This window comes from Neoarius graeffei, chromosome 17, assembly GCF_027579695.1.
Source record: "Neoarius graeffei isolate fNeoGra1 chromosome 17, fNeoGra1.pri, whole genome shotgun sequence".
In the NCBI taxonomy this organism is placed as follows: domain Eukaryota; kingdom Metazoa; phylum Chordata; class Actinopteri; order Siluriformes; family Ariidae; genus Neoarius; species Neoarius graeffei.
The window spans coordinates 71,119,251-71,132,487 of record NC_083585.1 but is presented as its reverse complement, the minus strand read 5'-3'; the positions used below and the strand labels follow the sequence as shown (position 1 = coordinate 71,132,487).

Sequence of the window (13,237 nt, the reverse complement as noted above, 5' to 3'; positions counted from 1 at the left end):
AAATGTCCATTCAAATAGATAAAAGGTACCTGATTTCATCCTTACACCAGTGCATCAACGTGGAGATCGTTATGAGACAATTCGACCGCAATAATTCACAACACGTCCATTTTCTGAAACCCCACCCCCTCACACATATGCACCTTGATCTGCCCCCTCGCTGACATCCCACCCCCTCTCTCACACATCCTGATCTCATCTGCCCAGCAAACCCCCTCCCCCCCACACACACCCTGATCCCACCCCCACACACACACCCCCACCCTGATCCCACCCCCTCACACACTGTGGTAAAGTGGAACATTCAGGAGCTGCCTTCAGTTATTGCTGTCTCCACAGGCCGAGCGTCTCCTCACCCGTATAGATTGTCAGTGTGAGAGACTTGAACAGTCTGAGTGTACGCTTTGATATGTGAGAACTTCATCCCTCAGCAGAACAGTACGACAAGAACAAAATTTCATTCACTTTTCAATTCTGTTTTCAGCAGCTTGGAGAGTCGCTTGTCTTAATGCTGTTTAAAACTGTACGTCACTGAACGTTCCTCATTGAGATGCTACTCACCTTTTACAAGATCAACAGTAGAGAGAGAAAAAATAATAAATTTAACAGAAAGCAGCAGCACAGCACTATCGGAACCTTCTCATTCCCAACAGGATTCAGGATGTTTCAGTCATCGCCTCCTCTATAAAGCACATCATGACCGGTGAAAACCCAAACCCCCTTCGCATCCAGAACGGCCCTTTACAGCCTGTGCGTGCGCGTGTACTACACTGGAGTCCTGCAGAGACATCACTGTCACTGTGTTCCCTCATCATGGTATTGTTTACCCGTCAACAAAACTAAATCAAAAATCACATTTAAAAAAAATAAAAAAATAATTCCGGGACATCAGTAGAGTTTTTTTTTTTTAAAAGCCCTCAGGGGTAAAAGGCAGAAAGTCAGTCAGGTGGATTTGTCTTTTCAGTCACTCTTGTCCTCATCTTCTCCACCGTCCTCCTCATCGTCGTCATCCTCTTCTTCCTCTCCTGCCTCCACGGAGTCCAGTTCCTCATCCGCTCCGGTCTGATCCTCCGGTTTATTCTCGCCCTCCTCAGAGTCGCTGTTCTCCAGAGTGCTGCTGGGTTTCACTGCCTCCTGGTTCTGTACAGTCTCCTTGTTTACCTCCTTCTCCTCTCCGGTGACTCCTAAAGCACCGCTCATTGCGTTCTGGAGCTCAGTGAGAGCCGCTGGAGAAAAGCCAGGCAGCCCCAAACCACCCAAGCCAGGGGGCAGGAACATGGAGGGGTAGAAAATTCCAGGAGCCATAGTTGAGAGCAGGAATGGGTTAAACGCTAGAGGGTTGGCAGAAAGATTGGCTGCTGCAGCAGCCGCATTTGCATCGCTTAACTCGGTCTCGGCAGATTTCTCACCTTCCTCCTTCTCCTCACCTTCCTCCTTGGATTCTCCATCTTTCTTTGTCTCCTCAGACTCTGAGGTGGCTGTGGTGTTTGCGTTCAAGTTAGCAGCAGCTGCCATGCTGCCCCCAAAAAGCCCCCCAAGGCCAAAGACATTGGGCAGGGCACCCATGGCAGGCAGCATGAGAGGCAACATTGTGGTGGCAGTCTTGTTATCTGCAGCTCCTGCACCCAGAGAAGGAGACAAGCCCATGAGGAGCTGCAGGTTCTGAAGATTCTGTAGGTTCTGCAGGCTGTTTAGGTCCATTCCCCCAAACAGGCCGTTCAGCAGGAAGGGGTTCACGCCCGAGGTAGAGGCTGAAGCTGCAGACAGAGAAGCTTGAGCCGCTGCTGCTTTCGCAATCTCGGATTTAGGTCTTCGTCCTCGGCGCCGGACCCCCTCTTCTCTAACCACCGGACCGGTCAGGAGACGATCAAACATGGACTCGGGCAGGAAACCCTGCAAAATCAAAGGAAGTTCATTTAATCACACTGATTAAACAAATTAAACAGAAAAGGTAAACAAATGTCATTAAAGAGCACCAGTGAGAGTCAAATCGGCATCCTGCTACAGGCTCGACATAAGCACTGCATTTAAGGTATAAATAAGTATTTGTTTTTGAACAGAGAGAGAAGCGTCCCTGTGGCTGAACACACACACACACACACACACACACACACACACGACTCTTAGCCAAGCGAGATTGTACTGCTTTACTACGCACACAGACAGTTTAAAGAGAGGTGATTTAATCTGGAGCTGATCAGCACTTGAACTCACAGATTGTTTGACAATGTCTGTCCAGTCTGGAGCGATGGCGAACTCTGGATTCTCAGCCAGCCACCGTGGCAGATCCTTCATCGGAGGAGCCATAGCACCCCCCATCTGCAGCGTAACAGAACACACGCGACACTGAGAACGAGGCAATGAAAACACACAGGACAATAAAAGTTTGATTTTATAGTTTAGATGCAATCGTATATATAGTTCTTGCCTTTCGGCCGTTCCTCTTATTGACCACAGGCACTCTCTCCTCTCCGGTCAGTGTGTTGATGTCGATCTTGTTTGGGTTTCGACACCGATGTCTCTTCTGCTTCGGTTTACCCAGCTGTGAGAGGAGAAGCTCCTCACTCTTCTGCACAGAACACACGCAAATCAAAAGAACTTCAGAAACCAACATCATGTCGTGTTAAGCAAGACCCCGACTCAGCAAAATAAACCCCTTAACTAAACACATTTCCACCCAAACGTTTCTTCAGTCAGGAGTAACACAGTGACCGTATTCTGGCTCTTGTTCTCTTTAAAATTGTGAGGAGGGACAAGATAAAGCACATTTCTGTGGGTTCCTGCCCCGTTCAACACATCGGTTCACTCTGCCTTCAGAACCGTCCTGGTATTTAAACACTCACTGGTATGTATCCAGGCACATCCATGGTGTAGGTGGGATGCTGTCTAAGCCACTCCTGTAGGTCTTTAGTGCTCGCGCCATCCTCTCCTTTAAGATGGTCGCCGCCCTCTTTCTGTGCAGGAGCCGGAACGTGTCTCGGTGCCCGTGCTGACACATGTGCCCCGTCCGCAAAACCTTTGGTCCCGTTTGAATCTTCCTGTAAAGGCCAAGGCAAAAAGGAGGAGTTAAAACCTGTACCTCGAGCACTCTAATCATGAAATTAAAGACTGAGCATGCTTGCACAAGCGTTAGCGCAGTCAGGTTCTAGCGTTAATTCATCAGGGTGGGTAGAAAGTTCACATCTGCACAGGATTCAGTACAATGTGTTTTAATGAAAGACTGTTGTGGAAAGGTGAGGAACATTTCACTCGTCCATCTGTATTATTAGTGAGTCAGGCTTGTTGAAGGGAACACGTTTACCGTGTTGAGCTGCGAACTCTTATTGCTCATGAAGAGCAGCTCGAGGCCCTCGACATTTTTCCGGCGTCCTCTCCTCCTCCGTGTGGGAATTTCAGCCTCCAGCATGGCTCCATTGGCTCTAGAGGCTCCAGCAGCATGCAGCAGTTCCATCGGCGAAGCCCCGGCGCCAGGGAACACTGAAGAGGAGGAAGGAGCCAGGCCATGTAGAGCTTTCGTAAGATCCACAGCTCGAGTCTGACCCTCTGTGGCGTGAGACTCTCTGAGCTGTGCAACCATCTCCATCAGGTTACGCCGCTTAGCAGCTCGCTCAGCCTCGATCTCCACTTTCCTCCTTCTGCGTCTCCGCTGACGTGGGACAGACAGACTCAGTGCTTCATCCTGGACACACAAATCAGTCATGATGAACGACAGATCCCAAACAAAACAGACTTTTAATAATCAGAATCAAAGGGAATAAAGTCTGAGAAAGTAGGGATTCACCTGTCAGTAAAACTCCTCCAAGTTAGACCTGAATGTTATAGTTCCGCTCAGAGTTTCTTAATTTCACACTTCCATTTACTCTTTTCCAGCCTGGATGTCAACTCCACCCCCAGCCTAGCAACTCAACTCCACCCGTTTGCTTTCTAAGCCAGCCTTTACAGTGTACATTGTTTCAAAAGCAGGCTGGAGTCGGTCAGGAAGAAGGCAGCTTGTTAAAGTTTGTCGTACAAGTTGCAGGCAGAAGAAGCGTCTAAACCTTCTACACTACTCCTCTAAACCTGATAAACTGAGCCATGCCACAGCACTGAGAACATGAAGGAGCGATCAAGAACGTCCTGACTGCTCAACATGGCACTTCACCATGCTCAGAAGTCTGGGAGAAATGTACAGTGGTGCTTGAAAGTTCACAAATTTTCTATATTTCTGCATAAATATGACCTAAAACATCATCAGATTTTCACACAAGTCCTAAAAGTAGATAAAGAGAACCCAGTTAAACAAATGAGACAAAAATATTATACTTGGTCATTTATTTATTGAGGAAAATGATCCAATATTACATATCTGTGAGTGACAAAAGTATGTGAACCTCTAGGATTAGCAGTTAATTTGAAGGTGAAATTAGAGTCAGGTGTTTTCAATCAATGGGATGACAATCAGGTGTGAGTGGGCACCCTGTTTTATTTAAAGAACAGGGATCTATCAAAGTCTGAGCTTCACAACACATGTTTGTGGAAGTGTATCACGGCATGAACAAAGGAGATTTCTGAGGACCTCAGAAAAAGCGTTGTTGATGCTCATCAGGCTGGAAAAGGTTACAAAACCATCTCTAAAGAGTTTGGACTCCACCAATCCACAGTCAGACAGATTGTGTACAAATGGAGGAAATTCAAGACCATTGTTACCCTCCCCAGGAGTGGTCGACCAACAAAGATCACTCCAAGAGCAAGGCGTGTAATAGTCGGCGAGGTCACAAAGGACCCCAGGGTAACTTCTAAGCAACTGAAGGCCTCTCTCACATTGGCTAATGTTCATGAGTCCACCATCAGGAGAACACTGAACAACAATGGTGTGCATGGCAGGGTTGCAAGGAGAAAGCCACTGCTCTCCAAAAAGAACATTGCTGCTCATCTGCAGTTTGCTAAAGATCACGTGGACAAGCCAGAAGGCTGTTGGAAAAATGTTTTGTGAACAGATGAGACCAAAATAGAACTTTTTGGTTTAAATGAGAAGCGTTATGTTTGGAGAAAGGAAGACACTGCATTCCAGCATAAGAACCTTATCCCATCTGTGAAACATGGTGGTGGTAGTATCATGGTTTGGGCCTGTTTTGCTGCATCTGGACCAGGACGGCTTGCCATCATTGATGGAACAATGAATTCTGAATTATACCAGCAAATTCTAAAGGAAAATGTCAGGACATCTGTCCATGAAGTGAATCTCAAGAGAAGGTGGGTCATACAGCAAGACAACGACCCTAAGCACACAAGTCGTTCTACCAAAGAATGGTTAAAGAAGAATAAAGTGAATGTTTTGGAATGGCCAAGTCAAAGTCCTGACCTTAATCCAATGGAAATGTTGTGGAAGGACCTGAAGCGAGCAGTTCATGTGAGGAAACCCACCAACATCCCAGAGTTGAAGCTGTTCTGTACGGAGGAACGGGCTAAAATTCCTCCAAGCCGGTGTGCAGGGCTGATCAACAGTTACCGCAAACGTTTAGTTGCAGTTATTGCTGCACAAGGGGGTCACACCAGATACTGAAAGCAAAGGGTCACATACTTTTGCCACTCACAGATATGGAATATTGGATCATTTTCCTCAATAAATAAATGACCAAGTATAATATTTTTGTCTCATTTGTTTAACTGGGTTCTCTTTATCTACTATTAGGACTTGTGTGAAAATCTGATGATGTTTTAGGTCATATTTATGCAGAAATATAGAAAATTCTAAAGGGTTCACAAACTTTCAAGCACCACTGTAGCAGATGGCTATAAAGTGTTCATTCAATTTAATTCAATTTTATTTCTATAGTGTGTTTAATAATAGACCATCACAAAGCAGCTTTATAGAAGTATATAAATTTTAAATAATGAGAAACCATGACTGTGAGCATCAGTCTCGTTTCTGAATTCATTATAGTTTTAGCTGTGTGTTTCAGGTAGCTTAAGATCAGCAGAAACCATCGGACTCATCTGAACCCATTTAAAGTGTCGCTAGGCGAAGGGCATTCTGGGTATTGGAAGACAGACGTAGTGACTCTGAGGAAGTGATGGGTGGACTGCTGTGTGCACAACTTGCCTTATTGACCTGTGGTGACATGGTGATGTCATCACTCCCGCTGTAGCTGCTCTGATTCATCACAGTGAAGTCTCCAATGCTCCTCCTGGGCATAGGGCTGTCCGTTGCCATGGCACCATATCCAGGCAACAGGCCAGGCAAGTCAAAGAACTGCCTCCTATTGGATGGCCACTTGCCCTTGATGATCGCTTCGCAGATGTTGTCCAGCCGATTGATCATCACCCGGTCCTGCAATACACACCCAGTGTGCACCACACACACACACACACGAGCGCATTTACAATGAAATGAAGTTAGAGCATGACGGGAAAATTGATTCAGTCAGGCCTTTAAACAGTCCCTAAAAGCCATCATGGTTTTCACTTGTATAATAAAATGAAGTGTGGCATAAACATGCAGGAACATTCAGTACATCCTGCATTTTATTGATTTTTTTTTTATACCTTTGGCCAGAAGGAGAACGCAGATCGTTCACCAAACACCTGAGACACGGAGGGCTCGACATCGTCCATGCCGAAATAATCCCTTGTCTCATCTCGTGCTGTGCTCATGGAGGCGTTACTCTCCTCATCAAAGTTCTTCCTGTCTGAGGATGTGCCGGCTAACGGAGACACATAAATGACAAACATTTAAAGGTCGACACATCCAACCTAATCTTAAAGACTATCCCTAAGGAGAAATTAGCCTCTTTAGGGTACAACAACAACAAAAAAACCCTTTCACTATTAGTTGATTTATTCAGATTTCTAGACCAACACGAGTAAAATGTGAATTAAAGCTATAAATCTGGATAAACAGATTACTGACATCACTGGCTGTTAAACATCTGTAGCGTTTACCTTCAGCCTGTGAGGATTTCTCTGATTTGTCGTCTTCATCCATCTTCTCCTCCTCCTCCTCCGAATTCTTCTCCGTGTTGGGTTTGTGGTTCTCTGTACCCATCAGGTTCTCCTGCTCCTCTTTGTTTGAGTCTTTGCCAACAGGAACAGGAAGTGTAGGCATGTCCTCAGACTCCGTGACCTTCTCTTTAATCACTTGAGGAATGTTCCGACTTTCTTCGCTCTTCACTTCTGCTCCGTTTTCTGTCTCCATCTTCTCCTCTTCCTGCTTGGGTGAGACAGCCTCAGTTTTCTCCTCCACTTCCTCGAGGTCCACCTTCTCTGCAGTGTCGTATTTGAGCTCATCCTTCAGCTCCTCGTCTTTAATCAGCTCCACGCTGGCAAGAGGGTTGGAGGTCAGGGCCGTCTCGGCTCCTCGGCTTTGGATGAACTTGCGCTGCGCCTGCAGGTAGCCGAGCTCAGGGTCGTTCTGTATGTGGTAGTCCGTACGACTCACTCCATGCTTGGCGGCTCCATGGAGAAGGTGCCGGTCGTGTTTTCCCGCCTCCCACCAGGCCGGGAGGTCAGGACTAGGCTGACACAGGCGGAGTCTCTCCTCCAGCTCGGGGTGGGGCAGAACCTGCTCTCTAATCCGCCGCAGTAACTCGATACGGTACAGAGTCCGGGAGGCTCGCTCCTCTGTGATCGGGTCGATGATCAGCGTCGGGTCAGCCAGCTCTGCTGGGAAACACGAAACGCGTTACTCTCCACTGTGAGCATCAAACACTTCAGCATTAACTCTGAAACAGGACTACGGAGAGCAGACAAGAGCCGTCTGTCTGTGTCAGTCAGCCCTGGTTCTGCAGAGCGACAGATCTGTCTCTTGTACACTTAATTGGCTACCAACACACCTGATCACATGACACCACCACAGCTGGGTACTTAACATTAGTTAGCTTATACCAATCTGTTACTGGGTTTTAACTGCAGAATAAGGTTTTATTTACTTAAAACGTTTTGATATGACCCATGGCCACCAGTCACAGCACGTGTGTAAAAGTTGGTGTGCTGATAAAAGGAGGACTGAACACCGTTCCCTAATTTAGATACATTATAGTGTTATAATTTAGCAGAAGCTGAGAGAATTAAAGGAAAGACTGAGATGAGGGCAGGACATTGCTCAGCCAGTACACAACTTCAGAAACTTTAACCCAGACTCGGGTAAACGTGTCAGAAGGTACTGAGCTCAGATCTGCACCCGTGCTCACCCCCTGTTACACATAACCAGGTTTCAGGATCAAAAGAGATTCTGATCTCACAAATCAGAGGAGAGTGAGATTAGATGAACTTAAAAAAAAAAAGTAACTAAAAAACACTCAGTGTTTAAACCACCATTAATGTGTTTAGAAAAAAGGATAAAGCCGTACCAGAGTCTTTGACCTGCATTCGACACACCCGCTTGCACATGGCCACAAAGGCGTAGTAATATTTCTCTAGACTCTCGTCAGTCTTCTTATCAAGACGAGCGAAGGCCCGGAACTGCGCCCAGTCAAAACGCTTCCTCTGGACGTCATAAACCACCCCGAATGTGGAAACCACACGGTAAAAGTCAGCCTCTTCACGTCTCGTCCATCTGCAGGACAGCGGGGAAAGAGGGAGACGTGCACACAGTGAGTTAGTAGAGAACTTTGGAGGAATTTTTCCAACAGCAGGTGTTTAGAGGAAAATAAAGAGCAGGTTATGAGATTTGACAGTCAGCTCTGCTCCTGCGTTCACAAATTAATTCAGCTGAAGCCTTCGATCTTATGGGGTGTTAAATATGTAGAAAATACAAGCAAATCTTCACTGTTTAGAAGGCCTCACCTCTGACGTCTCTCTTTGAAGAAAGCAGCTCCGTCGGCCAACAGGGCGGTGCTGTCATGCAGGAACGCTGAGGTTTTAACAAACGAAGCTCCTTCAGATAGATACGCTGTGGCAGCTACTCTAGTGGGCTCCAGACTGTACGCCCCACTCTCCGTTGCCATAGTGAGGAGGTGGTCATCACGGTGACGTCGGCGTCTACGTCCATCTGGTTTAATCAGCATCTCCTGTCTCTTGTGGCAGCGCTGGTACGCAGTAATGAGGCGACGCAGGCGTGCGGTGAGAGCCGAAGCCGTGGGCCAATACAGAGTCCCGCTTTTACCCCCGTTCTCACTCGCCTTCGGGGCTGCAGAACAACCACAAGGCAAGCGTGAGGAGAACGTTTAAATAAGGGTTACAAATTCAGATTTATTGCAATTAAAAAGGGTTCAGGTTTGAGTTGATCAGCATGTAAAACTAGTTTGTGTGACCGTGGAGTTTTAATGGGATTTATCTGGAGAACAACATTAACGCAGTAACCATTTCAGTTCCTTCACCAGTCCTGTGTAATATCGGCAGCGTGCTGCACTCCGTCCAGCCAACGGTTTACAGTTTCCTTAAATCTCACAGCTCACAGGAAGCACAGTTCAGTTCAGTTTCTCCTCCTCTTCATACGAGTGTCATTTTCTTACTGGACTTGTTCTGGGCTTCTGTTTTGCAAGTTAAACATCTAAGATTTCCATAAAAGTAACTCTCTACCTCAATGAAAACTGACACGGACTGTTCAGATTTGAGGTCAGTGGAGTTTTAACTCATTTGGAGATGAAGACTTAAAGAGCAGCAGGAAAACACACGCACCTTCACCACTCTCGACATCCATCATCTCCTCTTTATCGTCCAGAGGAGAGTTGGTGAAATCCTACAAAACATCACATTCAGTTAGTGAAGCTCCCAGAAATGCACAAGCGCACACTCACTCGCTCTCACACACAACTAGCTCACGATAGAGCAGGCTGTGTTTAAACTCACATCCAGATCATCTTTGAAGGGCATACGCAGTGGTCTATACTCCGGGTCTTCATCCTCACTGTGTGTCGGGGGGAAGGAAGGAGAGAGTGGTTTTCATACAGCTCTGTACACTCCACTGAACACTGATATTTGCATTTCTTCTTCAAGCAAACTAATGTTTTTGTTTTTTCTTCACGTTTTTGTGAACTGCAATACATGTGACAATGGATTAAACTCACTGTAATCAGTTTCAGGTGTGTTTTGGGTTTTTCAGTGTTAATAAGGTAAATAAAATGCATTAATAAATTTAAAACAGAATGAAACAGAAGAGAGACAAAAGACATTCAGACAGACAGGTGTCTCTCTTGCTGTGTGTAAGACCGGGGTCCAGCATTACCCATCTGCCACCATGTCCGCTCCCCTCTGCTCAGCGGCGATGGCTTTGGCATCCGGCATTCCCACTCGCTCCAAAAAACACAGCGCCGGGTCGGCTCGCATCGAGTTATACTTCTCATAACCTGCAGCACAACACACACCGCCTTCATCACAACCTTCTCTCTGTGCGCGCGTCCGTCCGTCCTGAGCTTATTCAGATCATTCAGTAGTGGCTTTTAATTTAGTAACTAGACTGAAACAGGAAGTGCATACAGTGTGTGAGGAAAGTGAGACTGGAGTCCTGAGCACTCATCATGATTAATAAAGGGTTTAAATAAGGAGCTGTAAAAGTCAGGGTTAGTTAATTTAAAAATAAAAATAACCATGACGCAGTGGGATACGGATGAGCTTTACTCAGAAGATTGTGTTTATCCATTTCATACAGATCGTTCGTTTGTGTAACTTCCTCGGGATTTTAGAATCAGATTTTAGTGCTTTAGAGCCCAAGTGTTTATATTTAGCAGTTAAAAGATGACAGGAGGGTTATACTCTTAAGAGGTGTGAGAGAGATGCGAATTAAAATTAGGACGGGTTTTACTGGAGTTTTTCTAAACTGGACACAAACTAACCTAGCAAAGAATCAGTGAAGGACAATACAGAATCAGCCTTGTAGAGAAAATATAAACCCCAGCGGTAACGGTGGTGGAATAAAGCAGAGGCCTGACACTCGGCAAGACAGAAACAGGACACACTCGGGGTGTGTGCTGGAAGCATCCATGCAGAAGAGACGAGAGGCGGCGGATCTTGGTGTGCACGGCAGGGGAGATGGAGAACCACTTCACCCGAGAGCTGCTCATTTCCCCCCTGCTCAGTCGGCCCCACCCCCTGCCCCACCTCTACATCACAATTCAATTAGGATTTACGTGGTGACACCATTTCTAACTGCTGCTACCGCCGCTCAGCCAAACTGTAATCGTGAGCATCTTTTTATAGCCCATCATTCCTCCGACCTGTCTCTCTCTCCGTCTGAGACCCCCCCCCCCAACATCTAGGACCCTCCTGCTGAACTGAGATTATGATTAAAAGCAGGCTATCCATGGTGGGGTGGGGTGGGGGTGTTTGTTTTGGGGGGAGGGGGGGTTAACGAGGTTGGACTCTTGGGAGACAGACAGACAGGGTGAAAGTGAGATAGGGTGGAGTTTCCTCAGGGCGAAGCCTTGGATTTAGATGAATGGTGTGTGAAATTTGGGGGCTGTTACTGAATAAATAGGTGTTTATAATGGTGTTTATTAGTGTTAACAGTGCAGTGAGGCTCCATCTCTGTCTGCGCCTGGTCTTTGGGTTGTTTATAACGTGTTCATCACTCGATCCTCCTCACCAGAAGGAGCGACACACATTACATCAGCAATGCAGAGGGAAACAGAGCTGCTGGTCCTCAACACACCTTCAGCATGCAGGCTAAACGTTCAACTAGCTAATGAAGTGTTAATTAACACTAATTACATGTTAATAAACCATGTTCATTTTAAAAACACGGAACACGCAGTGTTCAATTCCCCCCCCCTCCCCCTCTGTGTGAAATGCATCATAAATCAGTTTCCTGAGTGGATTACGACGGGTCACACTGTGCGTCGGCCATTACAGCTCATTCGACCTCCAACACTGTCCCCATGGGAACACCAGTCAGCAAGAGGAAAGGAGGCGGGGCTTACCGTGTTTAAACACACCGACGAGGAGAGATTTATCAGCCTCCACATCCCACCAATCAGTGGGGACTTCAGCATGGAGCGGCTGTGGGATCCAGATATCCAGCTCACTGCGCGCACACGGGGGGAGGGGGGGAGAGGGGGAGAGAGAGAGAGAGAGGAAATGAGATTTAAACAAAAACAATCAAGTGGAAAGCAGGGGAATTAAAAAGATCCACACAAACAGGAAGCAGAACTAAGGAAAGGAAAAACACAGGAAGTGGGATTACAGAAAGCAGTAAAAGCAAACAGGAAGCAAGTTTCAAAAATCAAGAAAGGCAAACAGGAAGTGCAATGAAGAGGAGCAGTGAGTAATTTAAAACACTGTTCCTGCATCTGGAAAGAAACTACACCATGAACACTGCCTCTTTCCACCATTTTTCAGACTCAATGTTACAGCCGACCTGTGCGTGTTCATCTGGCCACACACACGTACAAGTTGAACCAATGACCGATCCTGGGGAACAGAAACGAGACTGCGCTTCTTTTGGACTGCATGTTGAGTTTATAAATTTGCTTCACCTCCTAAGCTCAGAGCCCGTCTCTCCATTACGTTATCATTTACCAAGTCATGTACAGCGTCTTGCTGTGTCCTGTTTTGTCGCTTTACAAGCTGGAATTAAAATGGATTTTTGGGGGGTTAGTGCCATCTGATTTACACAGCATGCCGACCACTTTAAAGGTGAAAATTGTTTTATTGTGACACAAGGAGACAAAACACACAAATCTGGAGTGTGCATAAGTATTCACACCCCCAAATCAATACTTTACAGAGCCAGCTTTTGCTGCAATTACAGCTGCAAGTCTCTTGGGTATGTCTCTATTAGCTTAGCATGTCTAGCCACTGGGATTTTTGCCCATTCCTCAAGGCAAAACTGCTCCAACTCCTTCAAGTTAGATGGGCTGCGTTGGTGGACAGCAATCTTCAAGTTATGCCACAGATTCTCAATTGGATTGAGGTCTGAGCTTTGACTAGGCCATTCCAAGACATTTAAATGTTTCCCTTTAAACCACTCCAGTGTAGCTTTAGCAGTATGTTTAGGGTCATTGTCCTGCTGGAACATGAACCTTCATCCCAGTCTCAAACCTCTGGCTGACTCAAACAGGTTTTCCTCCAGAATTGTCCTGTATTTAGTGCCATCCATCTTTCCTTCAGTCCTCACCAGCTTTCCTGTCCCTGCAGATGAAAAACATCCCCACAGCACGATGCTGCCACCACCATGCTTCACTGTAGGAAGGGTGTTCTCAGGGTGATGGGTTTGTGCCACACATGGCGTTTCTCATGATGGCCAAAAAATTCAGTTTTAGTCTCATTTGACCAGAGAATCTTCTTCCATGTGTTTGAGGAGTCTGCCACATGCTGTTGGGCA

The 13,237-nt window shown here is 46.4% G+C and overlaps 1 protein-coding gene across 1 annotated transcript in view; it reads right to left on the bottom strand.

Moving 5' to 3' along the window:
• Window positions 1-276: 276 nt before the first annotated feature.
• The window catches only part of chd7 (chromodomain helicase DNA binding protein 7), a 111,850-nt gene continuing 98,889 nt past the window's right edge, over window positions 277-13,237 (bottom strand). The window contains 14 exon segments of the mRNA XM_060897971.1: window positions 277-1,893; window positions 2,215-2,319; window positions 2,429-2,569; window positions 2,844-3,038; window positions 3,302-3,679; window positions 6,083-6,310; window positions 6,526-6,683; window positions 6,922-7,638; window positions 8,328-8,533; window positions 8,764-9,106; window positions 9,598-9,658; window positions 9,769-9,826; window positions 10,145-10,265; window positions 11,835-11,938. Of these exon segments, the coding sequence (XP_060753954.1) occupies window positions 961-1,893; window positions 2,215-2,319; window positions 2,429-2,569; window positions 2,844-3,038; window positions 3,302-3,679; window positions 6,083-6,310; window positions 6,526-6,683; window positions 6,922-7,638; window positions 8,328-8,533; window positions 8,764-9,106; window positions 9,598-9,658; window positions 9,769-9,826; window positions 10,145-10,265; window positions 11,835-11,938 (3,748 nt within the window). The 3' untranslated portion in view covers window positions 277-960.